This window comes from Argiope bruennichi, chromosome 1, assembly GCF_947563725.1.
Source record: "Argiope bruennichi chromosome 1, qqArgBrue1.1, whole genome shotgun sequence".
Taxonomy (NCBI): Eukaryota; Metazoa; Arthropoda; class Arachnida; order Araneae; family Araneidae; genus Argiope; species Argiope bruennichi.
The window spans coordinates 129,719,304-129,746,576 of NC_079151.1; the positions used below are offsets into that span (position 1 = coordinate 129,719,304).

At 26.5% G+C, this 27,273-nt stretch overlaps 1 protein-coding gene across 1 annotated transcript; it reads right to left on the reverse strand.

Moving 5' to 3' along the window:
- Positions 1–311: 311 nt before the first annotated feature.
- Positions 312–26,931, reverse strand: LOC129962141 (protein zyg-11 homolog B-like). The gene is made up of 14 exons (XM_056075882.1): positions 25,792–26,931; positions 23,845–23,959; positions 21,095–21,235; positions 15,442–15,618; positions 14,987–15,040; positions 13,559–13,669; positions 11,006–11,147; positions 9,448–9,518; positions 7,451–7,498; positions 6,690–6,757; positions 6,122–6,254; positions 3,215–3,267; positions 996–1,093; positions 312–835 (listed from the first exon to the last, which is right to left on the reverse strand). The coding sequence occupies exons 1-14, from the start codon at positions 26,646–26,648 to the stop codon at positions 690–692; spliced, it is 2,214 nt and encodes a 737-aa protein (XP_055931857.1). The 5' UTR covers positions 26,649–26,931; the 3' UTR covers positions 312–689.
- Between the last annotated feature and the right edge of the window lie 342 nt (positions 26,932–27,273).

The window sequence follows — 27,273 nt, forward strand, 5'->3', positions numbered from 1 at the left end:
CTAATTTATGTTCCCTGTATAGCATTTTCCAAATGTGATCTATTAAAATGTTTTAGCATTGCATATTATAAAATTAGCTAAATACGAAACAGTAATAAATATATTTTATAAACGTATAAGGTTAGACATATTTTAAACTCAAAGAGATTATTTTATCACAGGGAAAAAAACCTACCTGCAACTATTTTAACCTTAAATTTTCTTTAAAAAGGCTTGTGTTTCCTCTTCTCGGTTATAAAATCAAAAGATTATCGAGCTATATTACAGAAGTTGGTTATAATTTCTTTAAGTAAACAAAGAATCAAGACAAAGACCATAAAATTTCTATTTATTGAAACAATTTCTGTTCTTTAAACACACATCTGTTTTTCTCCAGTTAGACTAGCATAATAGAGAAACATCTATTATTTTAATTGTTAATTATCAAAACTCAAAAAAGGCATAAATTAACATTTAAATGGAAAGATTATATAAAAGACTAAAATCTCAATTACATAACCTTAACAGTCACATGTAAACATGGATGGATCAATATCATGCAAAATTCTGAAGAAAACATCTTTAAAATTAATAACACAAAACAAGTTTGATACCACCCAGGATCATATTCATGTTTGTGTAGATATACAACTTTCAGTATTTAAAACCTATAAGCATCTCGCTTTGATAAAAGCAGAACATCTTTAAAGTCACACATTTGGAAACTCTTCCTTTACAAACTGCAGTATTTCATTACACAAGCGAACGACTGATGGATGTAGTTCAGAAGTTTTTAATAATGATCTGAGTATCTCCACACCACCTTCTTCTACAATCATTTTGCAATATCTTTTAGCTACATTGCGAGAAAAAAAAATATTTTTAAAATTATTATACTCAGCGATTTATAATCGTATAGTATTAACCATTTAACTAAGTTTTTACAGCATTATAAATATTTTAAAAACATTTCTAAAAGATAAACTTGAATTCAAAAAGAAAAAAAAAAATCTTACGATTCTTCAGGCAAACATGATGTACTGCCCAAGCAGCCCATAACTGAACTTGATAGGCTTTGAAACATCGAAAAAGGGGATAAAAAGGATTGAAAGACCTAAAATGAAATACAGTAATGCTTGAAGAATAAATAAAGTATTAGAAGTGTATATTCAAATATAAAAAAATACATTTCCCATCTTCATATAACACTTTAGAGCAACAAGGCATTATAATAATAAATAATGAGTATGTATAAGTACAATTGCAGAAATTGACAGAACAGTTAAGAAACTTGCAAATTGAGCATTATTACAGACTAGCCGCCTTTGGCGACCAGCCGGTTCGCCAATCTTAATGTTCGTTAAAATTTTAATAATTAAATATTTTATGCAATTCCTACTTTAATAGCTTCTTCATCAAAATATTTTGATTGTCATATAATTCATTCATAATATTATAAAAGCCTTCAGTCATAACGTAATATGTATCTCTCTAATTTTCTGTTAGCACCCGTAGAATTTATGCTTTAAATTAAAGTGGAAAGAATTAATCTTCAATTAATATAATAATATTTTTTACTGAAACAAAGCATTTTTTTTATAGTCTGATTACTGAAAATAGAGTCACTCAGCATTTAAACTTTATGGGCACTAAAGAATATCTTTTTAAATTTATTTAATATCTCAAGAATTTGTCAACAAAATTTTCTTAGATTCATTATGAGCAGATCGATTCATTAACAATGTTTAATTTTAAATGCATCAAACACTAAGAAAATAAAACGAATCGTTTAAAATAAACGGTTGAAAACAGGTTTTAAAAAAACTACTTAAAAAACGATGTACTTAAAACTATAAGCATATACAAAAAATATATAACTAACATAAATACATTTTAATTACAAAAGCATACAACGAACCTAAAAGTAATTTAAATCCAGTCCGCATCCGTTGATAATAATTGTCAACACAATGCGGAATTCAGAACACAATGGGCATGCGTGGATTTTCAACACCAGTTACGTAACACAAATACGTGATTTTTTCTACACCAGTTGGGGTAACGCTATGCAGATTAGAAATTTTTAATTTCCTTTATTCTGTTTTATTTTAAATGCATCAAACATTAAGAAAATAAACAGAATCGTTTGAAATAATCCGCTGAAAAATGTACCCTAGCCTCATTACTGTTGGGAGAAAAAAAAAACTGAAGCCTTACTTATGGGAAAATGGAAGATTTTGAATCGTTTGAAATAATCCGCCGAAAAATGTTAACCCTAGCCTCATTACTGTTGGGAGAAAAAAAAACTGAAGCCTTACTTATGGGAAAATGGAAGATTTTTTTGGCGGGAAAGTTAGTTTTCAATTAATAATTAAAATTCTAATTAAAAATTCGAAAAAAGGAACTCCAGGTGCACATTCCCAACCTCCAAGGTATACATGTACCAAATTTGGTAGCTGTAGATCAAACGGTCTGGCCTGTAGAGCGCCAACACACACACATTGAGCTTTATTACAAGTATAGATATAGAAGTAGCAGTAACTTTGTATTTAACAATTATAGGTTAAATATAGTAGCAATTTAAAAAAAGGCCAAACTTTAAAATTGAAATATGTGTGCTTTTTAAAATACAAAAATAAAATGTTAGGAGATTCAACAAAATTATTTATTTTCTTCAGTCTCTTGAATTGTTTCATTTATTTACAAAGTTAAAGGCTTTAACTATACTTCATGGCCCCTCAAATAGAGTTAAAAAAATTTTGAAAGTGTAATTAGGATTATAAAAATTTTTATTCAAATTAGCACATAAAAAAGCATTTTGAACTATTTTTAATTATTAATTCTCCTATTATTCCTTTTACAAATTTTTTTAAATGGAAAACATACTATAAATTGATTTTTTTTTTAATATTTTGTTTTACCAGGTTTGAAACTCAAAAAAGAAAGCATTCAGAATATGATAATGTTTTTTTGTGTATTACCTATAGTTGAAACAAACTTATATATGGTCCCACGTAAGTGTATGAAAAAAAAGAAAAAAGATTTTTCTATCCAAAGAATGTTTCTAAAATGATATTTACTATCTGCATTAGATAAATATTGCATGCAAGTTGGGATGCAGTAGTTCTCTTGTGCCTAAATTATTAAATACAGAAATAGAACAAAAAATTTGATGAGTTAGCATTTTATCTATTATCAATCAATGGAAAAATACAGTTCCTGAATAAATATGTACCTGTAAGCAACCATTTCTGAAGCAGGAACATCCCAACTCATGACAGCTGCTCCCTATAATATACCAAAAACAATTTGTAGAACTAATTTACAATTACAAAAATCAAGTGTATGAAAAATGCAACAAATTAAAGCAAAAAATGATGAAGAAATTGTTTTAAAGTCAGGTCTTGTTAAAATAACACAGGAATTAGATAAGATACAATTATAAGACTGCTTTAAATTGATAGTTACTACCGTCAGCACTCTAAATTATGCAAATTAGTTTTAAAATGAAATCATTCATTTTGAAACATCTTAATAAATTATATAGAGAAAGATAAATTATATATAGAGAGATGTTTGAGACAAATACATTTATAAGGCAAAATGTCCAAAATTGCATAAAGAATTATATTTTGCATTATCTGAATGAATAAATGCATTCTTTAAGAAAGATGTGAAGTCTGAAATTTTATACAACACCCCAGTCATATTTAGAAAAATATTCTTAATACATTAATAGTATAAAAAAAAAGAGCTCCATTCTTTTGTGATCAAAACTGATAAGAATTATAAAGGTATGAATTGCATTTCTGTAAGTCAATCAACAGATTTCTTTAGCAAATCTTTCCAAGTAGCCAACAGAAGATCTTTCAAAATAGCCGTTGAAATGGTGTGAAATAGAGATATTCAAAGTTTCAGAATTTGATCAGTTTTAATTGAAGAAGAGTAGATTCATTTTCAAGAGTCAGAGAAGTATTAAAAATATTTTACTAATTATGACTAATAGGACTTGGAGAGACTAATAAAAATTTAAACATTGTAATTTTTATCACAATATCAGCATTTATTGACTCAAATTATATCAATAAAAAGTTATTGTAGTTATCCATGTTTGTTTCATAACTTCTCCCAATTACCAAGCTTGAAAACAACCAAATTTTACACACTTTATTATTTAAATATAAGAGAAAAAAAAACTGTCATCCTTTTAAACAAGGAAAAATTAATAAAATATTTAAATAATTTGAAATTAACTAGAATGTTTCAGTTTCTTCACAGTAACTTCACGGCATATTATATTAAAAAAAGATATCTTTATACAATATAAAAAGAAAAAAGAATCATTTCAATACTGCTAATTTCATTTCCATGAAATTTTTTCATATTTAAAAAAAAAATTTAATAAGCAATTAAATAGATAATGAACACTTTGAAAAAAGGATTTATAAATATTTTATAACTAGACAACAGTGAGACTTTAAACAATTTTATCTTTATGTATTCGTTATTTCGGTTTTATTTATTTTAGGTTAAGTTTTATTAGGTATAAGTTTTTTTTGTTTGTTTAAATTATCTTAAGAAAATATAATCTTACAAAAATTATTCTTATACCACATTAAAATTTTTAAAAAATAGCTTTTCAATAACATAAATTTCATTCTCATGCAATTTGTTTCTACCACTATAATTAAAAAATTCAAAATTAATTTTATACACAATTTGTATCAAAAAAATATTGTTGAAGAATAAGAACAGAATACAAAAAGAAAATTTTTAAAGCAAACAATTAACAGAAACACACTATTAATTTGGTTTATTTTTATTCTTTACTAAAATTTAATTATTGTCTCAAAATGTCCATTAAATTATTTGTATACTTCAGTATTTGAGGACAAAATTTAAAGTGCTTATGTAATACATATTAAAAACTTACGGAGAAAATTAGTTATTGGTGATTTTTAAAAATCACCTGTTTCAAATGATTTTCTGACTTTCATTAAAAAGAAAAAAATTTCAAATGATAAAGGAATTTTATTTATTACATTATTTTAAATAAAAGTAGTTTTTACATTAAAAATATTAGACATGAAAATATTTTAATCCTTAGAAATGTCTGGATATCAGCTAGTAAAATATAATTTAAAGCATTCTTAGAAAAAGAAGTATAAACCTTTTTTTAACTGTTTAGAAATTAGCTATTTTTCATGAGTACAGTGAACACTCTATCTAAGGAAGATTTTTTTAACGCCAGAGACATTCAAACAATTACTTTCTTGAAATGATCTGAAACAGTCAAGAAATTACAAGTATATTTCAGGATTTTTTTTTTAAATATATAATACAAAATTTACACTTAGTAATTTAAATTAGCAGTATATTTCCTAAAAAGAGTAAATAACTCTATAAATTAAAATAAAGAAACACCTTACAAAATGCAATTTAAAAAGTAACAAGATTTGCTTATCAAAATTGATTGTACCAACAAATTTTCTTATCTTTTAACATTTTGATTTACTCCAATTGACAATCAGATTTTTCCCTTTTATCATTTTCCATAATTCATTGATAAACCAACTTAATTTTGTAATGAAAGTTCAGAAGAGCTCTTAATTTAATAGTGAAAAGTTTTACTGAAATTATAGTTTGAAATTAATCAGTCAATTTTATCAAAGCCTTCTTAAATTTGAAAGATTAAAGAGAAAAAAAAACTTTACCAATTTGGATCTAGATAAATAATCAAAATCTCTGTTGAGAAAAGGAACAGGAATTCAAGATATTAACTTGCAAATAGCAGGTAATTTGTTAAATAAAATACTTACATTTATCTAAATGTTTAACTGAAGTTATTAGAATTTTTTTTTTATCCAATATATAGTGTGCTTGCTAATAAATTTAAGGTTTTAATGTTTATTTATTAAGGAAACTAACTTTGAACAAGCTATGAACAAGATAATAATAAAATAAAATAAATAATAATGGACACATACATTTAATATATATAGTTTCATATTTACAAATAAGCATATTTGAGCTCATTGTGAAATCCATCACATTATTAAATTGTCCATTAAATTTAAACAAATTGTATTTAAACATTTCATTAACATGCAGTTTCAAACTTCATATAAAAGCTAATACATACTAATTCTGTAACCATTTCATTCCAATTATTCTGATTTTTAAAATACCAAAATGATTCTCCTTCACTAGTTAAATGAGCAACAATACCAGCAGCAAAATAGCTGACATCAATATGCCGGGAACGTAGTAGTGATCTGCAAACAAAAGAAAAATTATTAGGCTCTAGATATTAATGAGATGAAATTTCAAATATTCTCTTACACAAGGAATTTTAATACAGAAAAAGAAAGTGCTGTCTTTCTCTTAAATCAATAGATGATATAACTGATAACAAATTTTGATAAGTGAGTAACTGGTCTTATCTTTCATTAGAAATACATGTAGAATATAAATGAATGTGATCCCCCCTGTGATAAGAGCCCCTCATTACATTACAAAATGACAGTAAAGCATCATAGTAGTATTTGCAATATTACAAGGGAAGCAGAGATATAGCAAGCATTCCAAGAAAAAGATTTAAAACTTTTATAGTATTTCTTTTTTTACAATCAGTAATACACAGAGATTAATTTATATATGTACATTTAACTACTAAAGGAAAACAAACAAAAAATAAATAATACTTTTACCTTAAAGCACTAATGAAATTATCTTTCATCAGATGCTCTCTTAAATGACTAACTTCGGCTATGTTATTCTGCAAAAGAAAAATTGAATACTTTAAAACAATATTTATACAATTTACAAAGAAAATCATGTTATCATGAACTAAACATTTTTATGTGTCTAATAACCAAATATTAAAAATGAGAGAATAAAAATTTAGGAAGAAAAAAATATTACCCTATCAATATAGTGAATTAAATAAATAAAAAAAATGATGAAAATTTTAATAAAGAAAATGGGAAATGCTCCTATTATCCCCAGCAAACACTTTTCACAACATTAGGAGACAATTGATGGCTATGAGATTATCTATTCTTTTCTTCTCTCAACAGTAATAAATTAATCTGCCACATATAAACAAAAGGGCAGGAGAATAAAATTATCTACAGAAATAGACAGATTGATCTTCTCTATGAGGATTTACTCTAATTGCTCAGTGGCAAAGTACTTAAATCTGTATACATTCAAAGTAATATACTCTACTTACATAATAACTGTAGACAACTTTCAAAAATATCAAAATCAGAAAAATAAAAATGTACTGATATTAGCTTTATTTACTTATAAATTATCTGATTAATTTTGACATATAGATTACATTTATACATTCTTGTTACAGAAGAAGAAATAAAGCAATATTTTAAAAATTAATTTATTTCTGAAAAAGTGTTTTTAAAAAATGCTTGTATCTCAATGAAAATTTAAAAACATGCAGACAACTTACCATCAAGCCCAAGACTTTGGTTTCAACAGCACTCTCGCCAGCAAATTTCTGCAGATTGAATAAATTGAAGATATTTACAAGTATTATAAAAAGTCAAAATTTTAATTAATGACTTCTTTAATAACAAATACAATAATGTATTAGAATGCAGCTTCCTATACATGTGACATTTAAATACTCCTTGTCCTTGCAAAAATTAATACATTATTAAAAATGTTGTTACAAATTTGTAATATTGTTCCAAAATACAGTCCCAATAAGGAATAGGTTTATAGATAGCTCTGATGCATACTAGATTAATGGGTTTGCTGCCACTACTCACACCTGATATTTGGACCATATATCTAGTTAGAAGACCCCTTCTTTGCTATCTCTTAATTAGAGAAGGGGGTCATGTAATAAGATAGATGGTTAGTACAATTATATTTTATCTGTAATGCCTAGACAAGTAATGGGCAGTCAACATGTTTATGCCCTTGGCTTTGGTGATAAAATAAAAAATTACAGATTCTACAGAAATTTTAGTGACAGGCCTGTTAGAAAGTGAGTTAGGCTATCTTTCTAGCCCTTTTCCCTCTCTCTTTCTTTCATCTTAGCCCTGTAAAAGAAACTATAAAAAATCTGGAAACAGAGTGTGAATTAGCTGAGTATTGAATTGTGTGCTGAGCAGCCAGTCACTTGATGAATGCATTGTGTAGCCAATCATTAAAAGCATTGCATCAGTAGCGAGTTGACAATTAAGTTCAGCCAAGTGAATAGTCAGTGGAAAAAATGGATGTTAGAAGGCATGAAGAGTTGCAAGAAGTTTCTTTCAGAACTATTTGTGCTATTACTGTTGTTTACGTACTGCTGTTACCGTAAATGTTCTTCTAGTATATACTTCAGTTTTTTTTGTTTTTTTTTGTCATCTTTGTGTCTATGTTTTTGTGCAGAATAAAAGATGCTTTTTGTTACACAGCCTGTTGGATACCACACCCACTATACTGAACTGTTGGTTTTCAGATTTTGAAATTTTCATAACTATATTTTCTTGTAAACAAAGCATGAGATAACATTTTTCCTTTCTCATTAAACAAAAGTACAATTAAATTAGGCACTTACTTATCTTTACTTATACCGAAAGAAATAATAGAAGATTTAATGAACAAGTTTAATTGGATTTTGAGGTTTTTTTAAGAAATAACATCTTTCAAAAATGAAAGAAATAATTTTTTTAAAAAAGTAGAGAAAGCATCCCTATTTTAAAAAATTCACTGACAGCATAGAAGAAACACACAATGACTTTAGTCATTTTGATTTTTTATGAAGGTAATGAACAAAAATTTTCATAATTCTTTCAAAAATCAGATACTGATTTTAAATATTAAAACCAATTCTATTATATAATTTTTAATAGAGAATATAGGTCTAATGTCAAAAAAAAAAAAAAAAAAAAAATCCGCAAATCAAATGCACTATACACATAAAATTATAATTTATAAAAAGATTACATAACAACTATAATATTGTTGAATGAATACACAGATTTATATTCATATTTAGTTTAAATTTAAGAATGCCCTTTTTATTTTTATTGAATATTAACACTACACAACAGCAGGTAGTGTAAATATTTACAAATGATGCACATGGTAATGCATTACAGCATTATTGTGTAGCGAATGATGTGAAGCAAAGAATATAAATGTACATCTTAATATTCAAAACAATACTGCAAGAAAGTTTTTATACAATCTTGATATAGACTTTTTCATTTAAATGAAAATAAATAATATTTATATAAAAATATTTGTTTTTTATTATGAAATACTATAATCAATACCCTTTCCCGGTCAGTAACAATTTTAAAATTATACAATATTAATAAATGGGAAAAAAAATCTCAAGGAAGAAGTAGGAATAAATTTTATTAGCATTTCAATCAAAGTCAATGAATAATGATATATTATTTATAGAAATAATTAGACTGAGGAATATGAACTTCAAGAGAAACTTACATTGAGAACACTAAGAAAAAGTTGCAGTCCTCCCAACTGTAAAAACACTCCACAAGTTTTGGGTGATTCATCTTCAAATAAACAATATATATATATATATATATATATATATATATATATATATATATATATATTATTTTAAACTCAAGACACTTATTAATAATAATGAATTTTTGTGAATAATTTTAAGTTAAAAAATAATAGTCGAGTAAGTTGCACAGAATTCAACAGTAAAATACACGTGATCATAAATGAAAAAGAAATTAGCAGAACTCAATAAAATCATTTCTATTTCAAATGATGTTGCAAAGCTACTATTGCGGACTTCAAACTTTTTATAACAATAATCAGTATATATTTAAGTAGATGGAAGTAGATTAAGTACATGGAAGGCTAAATGAGATATAATTATTTCTAATTAATAAATACTGAATATGAATACAGTAAACTTTCAAGTATTCCATTAGTGACTAAACAGCTTGGCTTTTCAAAAACTAAAAACAGTAAGCTTTGACTCTTATCTTAAAATTCCCTTTCATGTCTATGTATCATTTATCAGTAAAAAATAAAGTCAGTTTGAGTCAATTTTTCTTCAGAATTAGTCCATGATTTATTTACGTTTAAGTTTTTTTTATGTTTCCTGTATTTAAGCAACACATTACAAAATTTACATTAAAATTTGTATAATTTATACCATTTAACTTACTTTTTATTTTATACATTTTTAAAACGTGCACTGCAGAATATAAATTATCAGTACAGAGCCTTCTATTTTAACTTGACAAGTTGCTAGTAACGGCTTCTATGATTCATTGGACCATGGCCGCATTCACATTCTATGTGGCTTGAGATAAATGTTGGGCTTAGTACTCAATAAGAAGTGAGAAAATACATAGTATAACAATGAGTTTTGATATAAAAACTTCTGCATTCTATACGTCTTCTGGTATTGGTAGTGGGCAAAGAAGCAAGTTTATAAAACTCCATCCCATCCAGCTTTTTTGTTATCTGACATGCCCTTCTGCCACTTCAGGCCGGATACTCGGGAGTGTACTGTATAATGTATTTAAATGCAATTCATACTCTGAACAAGATTTTATTTTTAAAAAGTATCAAACTGATATACTGTGTAGTCAAATTTTATATTTCTAATGAATAAAGTTTAAATTCATCAAATTTTCTCTATGGTCCTAATATAGATATTGCATTATTCAAAAATTACGCGGCTACCCATAATTTTCTATGCATAAACAATGAGAATGGTTATTTATATATCTGCATATTCGGAACTATATATATTGATTGTCTTACCTGCATTATATGCAATTCCTGTAAATATACAACAGAAATGGAAAAGCATATCACAGTTTTATTGATATATGGTTTAAAATAAAAAAGAAACTTAAAAATCATTAAATAAGGGATCCTTGACACTCATATTTTAATAGCTAAATTAATTTCACAATTAATAAAAAAATTAATTAAAATAAGCATTCTTTAAGGATAGAAAAAGGTTTGAACAATGAAATAAAACATAAAGACAATAAATATGTATCACCAGTCAAATTCCATAAAGCACTAAGTGTAAATTTCATCATAATGTCAACATCTCCTTGCTCTTTCTTTGTTTTAACAATATCCAGTAGTCGATTCATATAATCAGTTTTTGCACCCAAATTGGAAGTCTCAACAGTAGAAATCTGATGGGGGAAAAATATTTGTATTTTTATTTCTTCCAATTGAAAAGCTATATGAATTCATTCGCACATATTTTATCATGCTAAAAACTACAGATTATGAGTAGCAATTATAGCATTATTTTCTATTAAAAAGAAAATTAGTAATTCTATTTTCTAACATTCCAACAGGTAAGAAGATAATACAAGGAGAATCAATTTATAAAGATGTTTTAAAAAGATTTATAAAGATATGAAGAGATGCAAATCAAATTTATCATTTAACAAAAACATTTATAAGGGCTAGTTCATGTGATCATGCTGAATAAATAAATATATTTTTATTCTTTTTATTCTTTAGAAAATGGGAAAACTCTACAGACAATAAAATTTATGCAATCAATACATTTTAATTAGTACAAAGTTGATTATATGATTAAAAAAATCTCAAACCCACAAAAGTTAATTTCATTTAGATACATTAATGTCCCGTTTTAAAGCAAACTACAAAAGATACAACTTCAGTGAATATTTTTTAAGAAATAAACAGCATTTAGAATTGACCTCAATCCAGAAGAGCAAATATCACAAAATATGTTTTTTTTTTTTGTTTTTTTTTTATTGTGCAAATTAAAATAGAATCACATAAAGAAACTATGGGATCTTGAGAATGCAGTATATTAATAAAACAATAATTAAAAATAATAAAAAAAGCCATGTAATTAATTTTTTTTCTGACACAATAATCACAGATAAAAATGGGCATAAATTTTGAAGTTTCCTTAAAAAAATTTTCATTTTGAAGTCTAGAAAATTAAAGAATCTATAAAAGTAGTATCTTCATCCCTTTCTAAATTATAGGAAGCAGCCTTATGGAATACAATTGTTTAGAATACATCAAAATGGATGTCCAGAAATTATTCTGATACAGGGATATCATTTGTTTAGATGCATATCACATTTCTATGCATGAAAAGTTTAATATTGAGCAGAAAACATATTCAGTGTGTAAAACATGCAGCATCTTTTTATGTATGATTCAAATAGGCACTGTTATCTACTTTAAGCAATTTCATTCAAAATAATGAAATATTTAAAATTTTAATAATATAAATATAGTAAATATTTATTTTTTGCATATTAATTTTAACTTTTAATTTACATTAATGTTAAATTGGAATGATTTTTATTTTTCTTTATTTATATTCATTAGATTTAGTTTAGAATGTTTATAGATGCTATAGTAATTGTATATTTCAAATGACTTTAATTACTTAAAATATAAATAAAGTTTTATGAACTTAATTACCATTACTTTCACAACAAATTTAAATAATCATCTGTGAAGATTTTCTCATGAATAATAACTCTAGATATCTCTGAATGAGGATACATACTCCCTCACAAAAGAAATTGGTTAAAACAATACTTTTTATAGCTCTGCCTATGTTTACATCACTTATTACACCCAGTCATTTTTTTTTCAGTATATTTTAAATCTTCTAATAACTGGCACAAAAAAGGTAAAACATCTTACTTAAATTTATAAGATAAATATACTGAAATAATACACTTCCTATTAAATAGAAAGTAATGTTTTATTTCTTTATTTAATTTTCATCAATGCACTTATTTTTAAGATACCATCTTTTTACAAAATGGCTTAAAAAATGAAAAATGAATAATAAGTTAAAAAATAATATTGCAAATAAGCTGAATTGCTAAAATAAAAAAAAAGATCAATTAAGTGCAAAACAATTTTTTAACTAATAACTTATAAAATGGTAATTTATAATTAGAAACATTTCATTTCAGCAAAAATTATTTTTCAGAGTAATATTAATTTTCTATAAGAGTTAAAAAAAAAAAAATCGCAATGCAACAAGTCACAAGAAAAATTTTCACATTGATCAATCAATGTCTATATCCTAGTAGTCGACTTTAATTAGAAAACAGATTTGTCTGTTTAGTTATCTGTATTATAACTTTTTTTCCTTTTATGCTAAACACTATACAGTATTGCACACGCTATTTTAACTAGGCATTTAATTAATTTTATAAAGGAAACATTAATTCATTCATTTAAAAAGAACATTATATCAAGTTCAGTATAATTATCTATTTGCATATTTTTCTAGTGTTAACATATGAGAAGGGAGATAAAATTTTTATTAATTATCTAAAGTAGTTAATTTAATTATTTTAAAAAAGGCATTTTTCTTTTTGCCTACAAAAATAAAAATAATTTCACTGCTCTTCTTCGTGAATTTATTTGATCAGATATCAACAGGGCAAAAATTTTCATAAATAATATATGTATTCAAAATTTTAAAATATCTTCTAAATATTTATTTGTTTATAAGCCATTTTTCCCTGAACACAAAATAAACATCAAATGAAAAGTAAAAATATTTTTTTTAAAAAAAAGTGCATACCCTTGCAGCCAGAATAGAACAAATAGCAACAGACATTCTGTTCATGGCAGGATCATCAAAGATCATCAAGGAATTCATAACTAACTCAGCACAATGGTATCTGTTAAAAGACTGAAAGAGAAAGTAAGACACAGAGTTTAAAAATACAAATATTTTTACAACAATAAACAAAGATAGAAGTGTTAACCTTTTAAAATGATAACTCTTTTGAAATAAAAAATATATATAATGGCATAAAAAAAAGCAAATATTACATCTAAAATTAAAATTAGTTTTTATTTTTTTTCTCATATATATTTCAACTTAAGGGAGAAAAAAAATGTTTTCTTCTATATTTTAAAACATATACATTTTCCTATCATTTAACATTATAGAAATATTTCATTGTGAAACTAATGCTAATATTTTTTATATCAATTAAATTTTATTTCAACATTTTATATGAATGCATTAAATTTTTCTATAAAAGCATCTAAATAACACTGAAACAAATGGGGTTGAAAACATGCAATTTTGATTTTATTTGCTTCAAAAGAAGAAAGAAAAGAATTCATCTCTCTAGAGAATTTGAGAGATGTTAAATACATCAGAGAAGATCACTGCCATTTTCTATGTTTGTTCATAACAAGTAACCTAAACAGCACATTCATGTTTTTAATAATACAGAAGGCTACTTAAACCGGTAGTTTATTCAAGAATAATAATTCATTCACAAATACAAGCATTTAGCAATATATTATAAAGAACCTTTTCAGAAAACTGTAAATACAGAATGAATAATTATAATTTTGAAAGACAGCAGATTTAGATTCCACCAACAATTAACTGCTGGCACAGGATAGCACATATTAAGTCTCATAATTTCTCTGAAAATTTGTGCTCATTATATTATAAAATTATATTAGTCTCCATCGTATATTAGTCTCCCTTTTCATTCTGGGCTCATCTCACATTGATTTCAAAAAGAAGGTACACTACTACTATAATTGATCATTTTTTAATTCAATAATATTTGAGAAAACTGCTAATTCATACTTAAAAGCAATGCAGAAAACAATAAAATTTTATAAAATATGCTTAAATTCCTCTGATGTCTTATCTGTCATTTATTTTTTTAGAATTAATATTTCATATTTGATTCCAAATCATAATGGTTTGACAAAATCATCACCATAAAATATTAACTTTTAACCAATTAACTTTTTATTTTTTTTAAGTGATAAAAATTCAGTTATTACAAAAAAAAAGTTAAATTACTAAAAATAAGTATAACAAAAAAAAAAAATGTTCAAACTTATTACCTAATTGAGGAATATAGTAAGAGTTATTTTAGAATTAGTTGTCACAAAAACCATATTTATATTTTTGTACGCATTTTTTTTTTTTTTTTTTAATTTTCTAAAAAGGAAATTACATATGTTTACTTACAACATCTTGCAACATTCTATCGCTGCACAAGGTAAGTAATGCATTTTTCTGCAGCTGCAAATAAAAAAAAAAACAATGAAATTTCTATAAAAAACAATCATTGATAATCAAATTTTATAAATGAAACTAGTATTTCTATGCATTTAATCATCAACTTCAAGACTTTTTCCACATGCCCTTGCATAAGGTTAAATCAATTAAAATAATTAGGTGTGAATAATAGACAAAATAAATCATAAATATGCCTCTAGTAATTTGCACAAAATATGCAATTGAAAAGTAAATTGATAAATGTCATTAGTATTTCAAAATCTAATGAAGAAAAAAAAAATATTATAATGAAGAAAAAAAAATTATAAACACTGCTACAACATAAATGCTTCTTATAGATAGGTCTAAGAAATAAAATGTAACAAATTCTTATAATTTTATAAGGTTATTAAAAAAATAATTACCTGTAACTGATTAGGAAAATTTTCCATTGATACAAGAGTGCACTCCACAACTTTTCTTAACCAATTTGGATGAATTTTGTTACTTAAAGAGCCTTTAGTTAAATTATATAAACATGCAGTAGCTGCCATCTGAATTCCCAATGCAGTTGGAAATGTCTTCATTCCTTCTAATACTAGCTATATTATAAGGGGAAAAAATCATAACTACAAAACTATTACCAGTTATAGGAAGGTATAAAACACTATTTAATTATTTATTATTAAGTTCAATTTTGATGATGCAAATTTATCAGTTAGCAATTTTGTCTGGAATTGCAAAAAAATATTGTTTCTCTCTAAAAAAAGCCTCTTTTTTTTTCATTGCTTAAAATTCAAACAATTATATGGAAAATATTTAGTTCAAAGAAATTAACAGTAATTTATATGAATTGAAGAAATATCACACACACACACACACAAATTTAAGAGCTCATTTTAATCAGAGCTCAATGGCTAATTCCATTAAAAACATGAAAAAGACATATATTGCTAATTGAAAACGTGCTCTAAATGAAGCAAAGAATTTTAATTTTATGCTGCTTTAATAAATGTTCTGTTATCAAAGTAATAAATTTTAAAATTTTATACAGTCTTCTAGTTATAGTTTCATATTTAACAAAATATTTTTAAGATTTTAACATTAAAAAAAATCATTCTTCTGAAAATAAAATTTACTGAATTATGAAGTTTAGAATTGCATTATTTTAGTTTAATCAATGGTCATCTTGAAGATGAGCTTTATATTTTCTACACTTGGCAAATCTTCTTTGAGGCATCCAGTAAAATTAGATAAACACTTTTTTAAAACCACATTTAATGGTTCAAACAATATATAATTCCTTATATTATTTAAAGCATTCTTTCAACTGAAAGCATATACTTATTTCTAACAATTTAGAAATTAACTATTAGAACACTATTGGTGTAAATGTCCAATATATACAAAATAGATGTAAATAAAATACTTGAAACATAATTGAAAGTCACACATTCATACAGAAGGTATGACAGGTTAAAGAAGATTAGGCAGCAAAATTGGTGATGTGAAGTATTCACCAAACAGTGAAATGAATCAAAAGTGTTACAGTATATGATAAGTTGAGAATGGCGGTGTTCATACTGATCAAAAGCAATTAACAAAAGGTGATAAGCAGTTATGAATTAAAGCAGTCTGCAGATGGAAATGTTTAAAATTGATTTTAGTCCCCAAAATATTTTGCTTTTATTTTCACAGCTGTTACAGCTACATTTAAATAAAGAATGCTAATAAACTTCTTTTTATGATATTCAAGATAAATTCCTTATATTATGCAATACATAACTCCAATTTATCAAAATATTCATACTCTTTAACTTCCATTTACAATTTTTTTTTTAAATCAGTCCAATAACTGAAAAATAAAGTAATCTTTTTGTAAAAATTCCATATGTGTAATAAAAAAAGCACAATGTAGCACTAGAACTGTAATGCATCGCCAGATGGGATGACAGATCTCTGCTTTAAGCAAACATTCTGGCAACCCCTGACACTGGAAACAGTTTTTCCGGAGTTTTTCTTCAGCCTGTGTACAGTTTCCTTGCTTGCATGTGAGGAATCTATGTTTACTTAAAGAATGCAATTTTTATCGAATTGGTTAAGTAAAATTTATTTTAAATTATTACTTGACTAATACTTATAAATTGGCACCCTGTATGCGGGACCATGCAGCTTGTGAATTGCATGCATGGCTCAGTTTTGTTTTAGGCAAAAAAGATGGTCGTCTGTACCTTTACAGAAAGGATTCAACCTGAATCTTGAAATCTTAATCAACCTGATCAATTTGAAAATATACTGCCTCGCATGGAATGTACAATACCAGATACATCCCATATCTCTCAAATAAGTTAATTAGATTTTTTGATAAGTTCATTAGTTTGTTTTCTGTATGATCGTGTATTCTCTTAACAGGAAATGAATTGCTAGAATTGTGAATTTATACTTTGATTATTTTATAAGTTCTTAAATTGTTATTTTAAAGAAAAATTTATTTTTTGAATGAATCAAATGTTTTAAAATTTTGTACTTCATATACAATGCAATTTACTTCCGTTTCTGACATTGGTATGTTCATGTGTTCTCTTAACAGAAAATGACGTAGTAATATTGTGAATTTATGCTTTGATTATTTTGTAAGTTCATATATTGCTATTTTAAGAGAAAAAAACTAATTTTGAATGAAGCAAGTGTTTAAAAAAAAATTGTATTTCACATGCAATGCAATTGCTATCGTTTCTAACATTCCAAGATGATGGATGTTCCGATGTTGCCACTAGAAATTTTGCAACTTTCTGTTTAATTTGAGGATTCAACTGTTGCTAATATAAATGTTATAACTTTTCTGTTTACAAACATTGGAATTTTGAGATTCAGCTAAACTTTAATGTGGTTTATGTTCATGAATCTTGGCAACTATAATTAAATTGTTAATATTAAGTTTAAATTTTATTAACAATTAATTGTATTTCAAAATAAATTAGCAAAATTTATGAAATGTACTTGAGATAAATTATGATGGGATGTTATGTTCTTGAGATAATTACTGTATGCCTATGATGAATGATAATTTGTTATGAGTGATGGTATTGAGTTATATATAATTGATAATCTGAATGAGATCGATTATTATGTAATTAAATTTATTTACTCTAAATAAGATTTATTTTATAAATTTCAAATAGCTAGTGAAATCTACTTGAATTGAATTTTGATTACTATTTGAGTTTAGTTGTAGAAAATAATTAATGGTTAATATAAAGTGAGTTGTTTAAGATATATTTAACTTTCTGAAAACTTAAATAAATGAAAGAAATTGGTGATATGTGTTTGGATAAAATTATGATCGCTACTAAATATTGTTGTTGACAATATGTTTAATTATGAGCAATTAAGTGAGTAGGATCATGATAATGTAATTAATTAGAATTTAGTTTAATTGATTTGTGTATGCCAATTTAATCACTAAATCTGTCATTGAATAAACTAGTAGTAAACATTTATACGTCAAAAAGTTCATTTTCAGGTCTTATAGCTATTTGAAATATTTAATTGATAAATTTATTTGCAAAATTTAAAATATATGTAAGGAACTCTTAAAAAAGATATTGAGAACATTTGTGAAAGACTCACGCATTAAACTGAACTGCAACATGGCTTTTCTAGCCAGAGCAACACGTGAGGACCTGATCACATTGGCTACAGAGTTGGGTGTGACTCTGGGCAGCAAAGAGACGAAGGTTACTTTGAAGGATGTCATTTTGAAATCTGTTAATTATGAGGAGGAATATGTTAAAGAACTTCTCGCCATTGCAGAGGAGCAAAAGGCAAGGGTCAAAGAAGAAAAAGTAAGAGCAAGAGTCGGGACAGAAGAAAGGGAGAGATCGAAAAGACTCGAGTTGGAATTCGAGGAAAGGAAACGCAAGGATGAGATGGAGTTCGAGTTGCAGCACAATACAAGTCTATCACAGACGAGTACAGGGTCAAGTTCAGAACCATTAGTTTCAAGACCCAAGTGGGATCTACAAACCTTGATCCATCAATTCGATCCTAGCAACAACGACATCAGTCTTTATCTCCTTCTCTTGAGCGACAGGCTCAACGTGCAGAAGTACCGAAGGAGTTTTGGGGATCCCACCTCATTGGTTTGTTACCGAATGATATTGCACAACTGTTAGCTTGGGAAACCAAAGAAGTTGCTTAGGACTTCAACTACATAAAAAGTCTTTTGAGCGGTACAAGATGATACCAGAGAAGTTTCGACAACTTTTCAGCAAGCATACAAAAGGACCGGAAAGCTCCTGGATGGACTTCGCTTACGAAATAAGAAATTATTTTCATGGCTGGATCATTGGCCTAGAAATAAAGATGTTCAAAGATTTGATAGACTTGATGGTCACCTATCAACTGAAACGTAGAGTACCTCCAGAGGTGTGGGAACACTTCCTGAATGAATGGACGCACCCTACATCGTCCAAAGAACTGCCGCAGAAACTGGACAACTATGAAATGGTCCATCAAAACCCAAGAAAGGAATCGTCGGCCTAGTAGAAAAATGAAGATAAATTCCCAAAATCAGAAATGTTTCCGACCTGGATACATCAAAGCTAAATGTTCCACTTGCTCTCCATCAGAACAAAGAGATAGATTGGCTCTCAACTTTCTGACTCTACAAGCAACCAGTTCTCCATTGGCTCTGCTAGATGTAAATGTTGCAGGATTGAATGTTCGAGCCGCTTCAAAAACAGTTGCTGAAGAACTTCTGTATTCCTGTTTGTTAAAGCAAGGTGTGACTTTCTGGCCAACTAGCACAACCATGACTTTGACGAATGGTTGTCAAACCAAAGAAGCAGCTTGCACCGCCCCGGTGACATTTAAAATTGAAAAGAAAGTTCTTTGGACCTTCTAGCTCTGCCAAAAGTAAAAGGAAACAGAACCTTGCCTGGGACCGATTTTCTTGGAAAGACTGGAATAGTACTTAATCTGAAGCACAAAAACTGGCACTTTTATGGAGATCAAACAAGGAAGATCCCTTTTTCGAGAAGATATACCAGTTAGCCTCCTACGCCCTGTAGAAACTGTACCAGACCCTGTATTACTGGTACAGTTTTTACAGTCGATCCTGTAAGAGAGGAGACCAACCAGATGCCTATCAAGAACCCAATGCCTCGCCTAACAATTTGTCTAAGACTCAGATTAGTGAAGTTGTTCAAGCACAGAATTGTTGTCTTAGAGAAGAGGAAGGTGAAGGGAGAAGGTTTGACCAAGCCCCAACTGTCCCGTTTGAACCTATAGTTGATTGAATACCGGGATACTTTTAATCCAGGGGGAGAACCAATACCAGATATTGAACGTTGAATCAGTACAGGGAATGCACCTCCAGTTGCAACAACACCTTATCGCGTGTCACCTGCTCGACAAGAGATACTTAAAGAACTCCTTATAGAAGAATGTGACTCCCCATAGGCTTTACCAGTGGTGTCTTATGTACCTGGAGACCGAGCATGGGTAACTACTCATCAGAAGAGTAATAAAGCAAATCAAAAATCTGCAATGTTTACACCACGACATGATGGACCTTACATCGCAACGACCCAACGCTCCTTGACTAGTTATGAAATTGCAGACCCCAACAACCCAAATGCCCCACTTGGAACATAAGATTTGTCAGCTTTGCACCCATGCCTTGAGTCTTACGCCAACAGCCAACCTGCACATATTCTGCGTAGAAGAGGTCACCTCAAAAAGAACTGAACTTTATAAACTTCTCTTGCTGGCTCCTTGTCGAGACAACAGCGAAGCCAGAGAGGGAGTCCGTAGCACCAGAACTGTAATGGGATGACAGATCTCTGATTTAAGTGAACATTCTGGCAATCCCTGACACCGGAAACAGTATTTCTGGAGTTTTTCTTCAGTCTGTGTGTGGTTCCCTTGCTTGCATGTGAGGAATCCATGTTTACTTAAAGAATGTAATTTTTATACAATTGATTAAGTAAAATTTATTTTAAATTATTACTTGACTAATACCTATAACAATTTTTTTTCTCTACATAATATAAACAAAACTAGATATATTCTTACCTCTATTATATCAACACGAACATCAGACAAATTCTGTATATCAGCATACAAATAACAAAGGGATTTTACCACATACAGCCTTCTCTGAGTATATCTACGAAGAGATTCTAATACTTGGCTTTCTGTTGCAAAACCTGTCACCTAAAATTTTGAAACTTTTTTAAAAAATTCAACTGATATTTTCTTAGAAAAAAATTATATAAAAGGCAAATACTGGCTTAAAAATAATATTTTTGAAGACTACACTTCAATTAATTCAAAAATTCCCTTTAAAGATAAATTTCCATTTACAAAAATAAAAAAAATCATTCTGCAAACAAAGTATTAAATTACTTTATTAAATCAGGCACACTACAGTAATTTCTAGTAGTAATCAATTTTACATAGAAATTTTATAATCATCTAGCAACACAAACATCATGATTGAACAGTATTTTATTTGTCATTTTAATTAACCAACAAAAATCTTCTTCAATTATTCAAATAAAGGCATAGGAAACTAAATATGGGTGCATTGATGATTATACAAAGAATATATATATATATATATATATCCTTGAACAATTTTTAAACATTTAAGGCAATAAAAAGTTTCATTTCACTTCTTCCATATAACATAACTGAAAATTTTTTCTTATTTTTCACTGTATCTAAAAAAAATTTTATGTGGTGATTTTAATCATTTTTATCAAAATCAAACTTCTTCAAATTATCTAAATGGTTATCTTTTGTCAAGAAAAAAATTTTGATCTTTAAGACATAAAAGAAAAAATTAAACATTAAAAATTCTGTAGTTGAAAAAAAATCTAAACCATTATTTTAAAAAAATCATAGACAGACTTGAGTAATGATTTTAAGGGTGAATAAAGTGTGTTTCTTTCTTTTCTCTGACTTCCGTTCTTCTGATGTGGAAAGAAAAAAGTTTACCCTCTGGTAAAATGAGAGGCAGTTCTTTTTTACACAACTATAGCCTTTTGATTTTTAAATGATGCCAAACAAGTTTCCCAAAATCTGAACCAATATATAGACATTTACATTTTAAAAAAAATAGAAAGAAGAAAAGAATTTTTATGTCTTGCAGGTATTCAAGCAGTCTAGTGAAAAAAAATGTTAAAATAGTTTAGAAACATTAGCAAAATGAAGCATTCAGCTAAAAACTGTAAAAGTTTCATTCACATTGTAAAAAATTGGATATCATTGCTCATTCTCCAGTAAAAAACAACAAATCTTTTTTACCTCTTTTTGAGTTAAAAAAGAAATTAAAAATATTTACCTTAACTGGCCCAATAAACACAAATTTATCCTTAAAAAATATAATAATGGTTTAGAACTAATTTTAATACCATTTTATATTCAGACTTATTATCTAGCAATCAATTTGATTAAGGATAAAAAAATGATTATAAGTTTCATTATATCAACGTACAAGATAACTTAACAAAAGAATATATTATTATTTTTTTATCTTACAAAATTTACAAAAAAAAAACAAAAAAAAGCAAAAAACGATTGCAGAACTATTTAAACTTTAATGAAAATTGTTTAAATATCTCATATGTTTTAGAATTTGTAAGATATTAAATTACTGCTATAGATTCAAGATAGTTTATAAAACTTTACAATAAAAAAAATAAGGAAGTTTCTTGTAAATAATTATTGTTCAAAACAAAATCTAAATCTTCTCCTTTTTCATCAATTACAAATTATAATTTAATTATGAAATCTAAATTTCGTGAAACTTTCCATCTCTTATTAAAGCTTGCTGGTGTGTGTTATTTGAAAACCAAATGCAAATATAAAGTATTAAAAAAATTCTCTATCCAAAATGCAATTTTTTCTTCCAGTTTTCCCAAACTTAATAGAAAATAAAGCATTATCTTCTCCCCTACAATTTCATATAAGAAATATTATATATATTAAAGGGAGAAATTAAAAGAATTATACATTCCTTATTTTGTTCATAAATTTTAATAATCAATTCAATTCATATAAAATACAGTAAGAATAAATATAAAAAAACCCATTAGATAAATGGAGAAAAATCAAATACTCCTTATAATATAAGCATAATAAAATGCTTTACTAATACAAATAAAAGGCATTTTAATTTCAAAAAATATGATTAAATTATGGGTAATGTAATATAAATTTTATTTAAAAATTTAGAATTTAGAAGGTCAAATAAAATTGTCATATTAACTAAATTTACATACTTATTACTTATTTAAAGATAAATTAAACATTACTTAATGTAAATAAGTCAATAAAAACTTGGTATACCACATTTATTGAATTATTCATTTTTTATTCTGATTTAATTGGGTATCTGTTTATTTAACCGTTTCATTTCCATAATAAATTTCTTTTCTAAAGAAAAATTATTCCCATATTAATTCACAAAAATATAGGGGAAAACACTTTTATTTATTTATTTTTCTATTCCTTTGTCATGGTTTTAATATAACAGGTAAGAAAATTTTAAACGTACATTAATGTTTAAACATTCAAAATTTAAACGTCAATATTTTAGGATATAAAAAAAGTAAATGAGCATCACTTTACTATAGTTTAACAGCATATTTCAGCAGAAATTAGAAGTTAATATTTTTAATTTTTTATACCTTCTTTAATGAATAAGTATAATAGTTAATAAAATTCCATCATAAATGATCAAGCAAACAAAATAATGCTGTAAAATAATAAAATAATTATAATGATAGTCATAAAATATTTTTCTAAAAAAAATTTACCACTAGCTTTGGATTAAACATAGGATCAGTTGGCCGACAAAAGGCATCGTCTTGACAAGCTGGATTTTCCATTAAACCAAGGAATTGCAGCTGCTTATGACTGCTCATAAACTTCCTAAAATATATAATAAATAATCTGTTAAAATAAGGCATCAAAAAAGCATTTAATAATGTAAAACAACATGATACTACAAAGAAAATTTCAAAAATAATTAACCAATTTTAGAAGTACAAATACAATTTATTTTACGAAATGAAAGCTATAATTTTCTTCTTCTTCTTTTAGTATAAATACAATTTGTTTCAAGAAATGGAAGCTATCAATTGTTTTATTACAATTATTTTTATGCTTATCTTAAATAGTAATTATGAAATGTAATTCTTGCATACTTAAAAGTTTATAAATAAAAAATTATATAATGCTTATATACAAACATTCTGGATTTAAGCATATATTACAATATGGAGTCAACTGCCTTGATTAAATTCATTTCATTATTTGATGTGTTTTAATTTTATTGTTATCTTGTCTTAAAATAAGAGAATTTTTTTTTTTCCTTCAAACATAAAATATTTAAATAAATTCTAAGGAAAATTATTTCTTTTTTCATGGATAACAAATGAGTAATGTCAAATGGCTCTGTGATGTTCTGTTTCAACAATTCACTTTCTAATATACTTGGAACTAGAAATAAGAAATACTTAAAAATGCCACAACTTTTAAGGTTTGAAATTCTAAAAAGAAATTTTAACTTTTAATATCAGCAATTTCAATTAAAGAGAGAAAAAACATAGCTTCTATAAAACTAATAGTATATTATTAGACGTAGAATGAAATTTATGTTTTATTAAATAATAAACAGCAAATACCACAAAGCATAAATGTGGATAGAAAATATCTCTGTTGAAATGAAAGTTATCAAAATATACTGAAGTGCAGCAAGTACCAAAAACTAAGGTAACTAAATTGCCATAAAACAATATGTTCTGTAACATAAAATTGCTACACTTGCTGTGCATTTTGGATAAAACTTTAAAAAAATTGATGATAATGATTGATGTTTGCAGGATATTATAATAGAAATATTGAATTACCAAGTTTTTTTTTACAGTTATTCAGCATTTTTTTTTCTTAAATAGATAAAAATTATATAGTTATAATAAAATTTAAAACACATAGAACAGATACAAAATTAAAATGCGAAAAAAAAAAACTTTTACTACATTTAATATTATAGTAGAGTTATCAAATTATTCTTATTTTCGCAATTTTTCCTTAGATGTGATAATTCTGATACTCTAAATGAGATTTGATGAACTTTTTGCAATTGATGTGATTCTGACAAAATATTAAGTCTCCCAAATACTTAAAGAAAAATTAATTTATAAAAAGTATTTTCTCATTTGATAACCTATGTACATTTAGTAAAAATCTTTACATACACTTTTATGCAATAAAATTCAATGTTACTTGTAACTGACAATACAATGAATATTGGCATGGTATAAAATAATGTATGTTGTATAAAAGTGACAAAGTAATTCTTAACTAGAAATGTGCCTTTTGAAATTACTATGAAACATGTATTATGTTTGTAAAATAATATGCTTAGAAATTTAATAAATCAAAATTTCCAAACATGGTATATTTTCAAATTCATTATTTTATTAATAAATTTTTCATTATTATCAGAATTCATATATAAACCCATGAAATTTAAAATAAAAACTGTGCATTAATCTGATAAGAATAACAGTTTTAACCACATCTACTTTACACTTCAAACATATAATAAGATATGATTTATAAGAGAATCTATAAGATTTATGAATTAAGAGATATGATTTATAAGAAAATCCTTAATAAGATTTACACAAATATTTTAATATCACATCATATTTGAAATTAATTTTAAAACTTTATAATGCACAACAATGCCTACTTACTTTAGTAGCTTGACATCTACATGCTGTCTTCCAGATAAATCAAGAGACACTAAGAATGGTAAGCAGTCTAAAGCTTCTATCAAATCACTAAATTTTATATCACCATTTGTTTCAGTAGTAAAATGTGGCTCATCATTATTTTCCGATACATCAAGATGTTGCAAATTGCGAAGTTCTGATACAACATGTAAAGAATCCCTCAGGCTTGACACTTTAATATTATACATAGACAATGATTTGAGTCGATCTTTACAGAGCTTTAAAGGAGATATATCTGAAACTACAGTACCTGAAATATTCAGACTTTCTAAACAAGGAAGATCTGCAGCAATAATCTTTAAACCTTGGCTATTAAATTCTGTAAAACTCACATCCAAACATTTAAGATTTTTTAGCTTTGATAATGCTATAACAACACGAACTTTTTCACTGTTACCAAATGTACTTCGAGATACATTTAGAACACGTAAATTTTGTAGAGTCCATTCTCCAAGACATCCAATAAGATCATTCACAGTAACATTACTCAATTTTATAACTACAAGTTCACTAATTTTGTGAGACCGTAAAATCCTCAGCCCTTTGGTTGATAATTGCGAAGCATCTTTTATATAAACATCTCTTAATCGTGTGACTGAAGAATCAAATAAAGTCAGTAACTGATCTGTCAAAGTAATTTCATTAAGAGCACTAAACAGCAATTCGGATACACTAGCTGGCATGTAAATTGAAGTGTCCCGGAAAACATGCTTCAAAGTGTTACCATTCACATCCTCGATTGTAGCAAAGACAGAATTTAAATTTTGAGATATAAAATCTACACAGATGTTCTGCAAAGTATCTGGTGAGTCATTCATATTTTTATGCAATTAATCTACAAATTATTCAAAACACATAATAAGTTTTTTAAAATTTGTTTAAAGTTACTACTAAGTAACTAATTAGTAAATTAAAAACAATTTAAAAAATGTAAGCACCAATTATATTAGGTAATATCAATATAGCATCACTAAAGCTAGAATTGTTTCTTCACAAACACCATTTGAAAGCAAGAATGCTTTTATTAATTAAGTAAATTGTTATGATATTCTATTTAAAATATTAAATTTCAAATCTGAAAGAAGACGGAGTTTCATTTTTGCAAATTAAAAGACGTAATAAAATAAACAAAATTTGTCATAACTAATGTTGCCACCTATAGTATTAATACTCGCCCAAAAATATGAAACGCTAACTTATGTCGATAGAGTATATTGAAAGAAAGTTTTTTCATGATTAATATTCTAAATATTTTGTAAGCTGAGTTTTAGTAAAGATTTAATTAATGTTAAAAATGTTTTTATTTAAGAGTAAGGAACGCTACTACCAAGCCTCCAATCAAAAACCAATCTTTATTTTCTATTTCAGATTTCGTTGGTTTGGTTTTGGGTTAGGTGGTGAGTGTATGTATGAATTGTATGTATGCCGTCACTGTATTGAGGA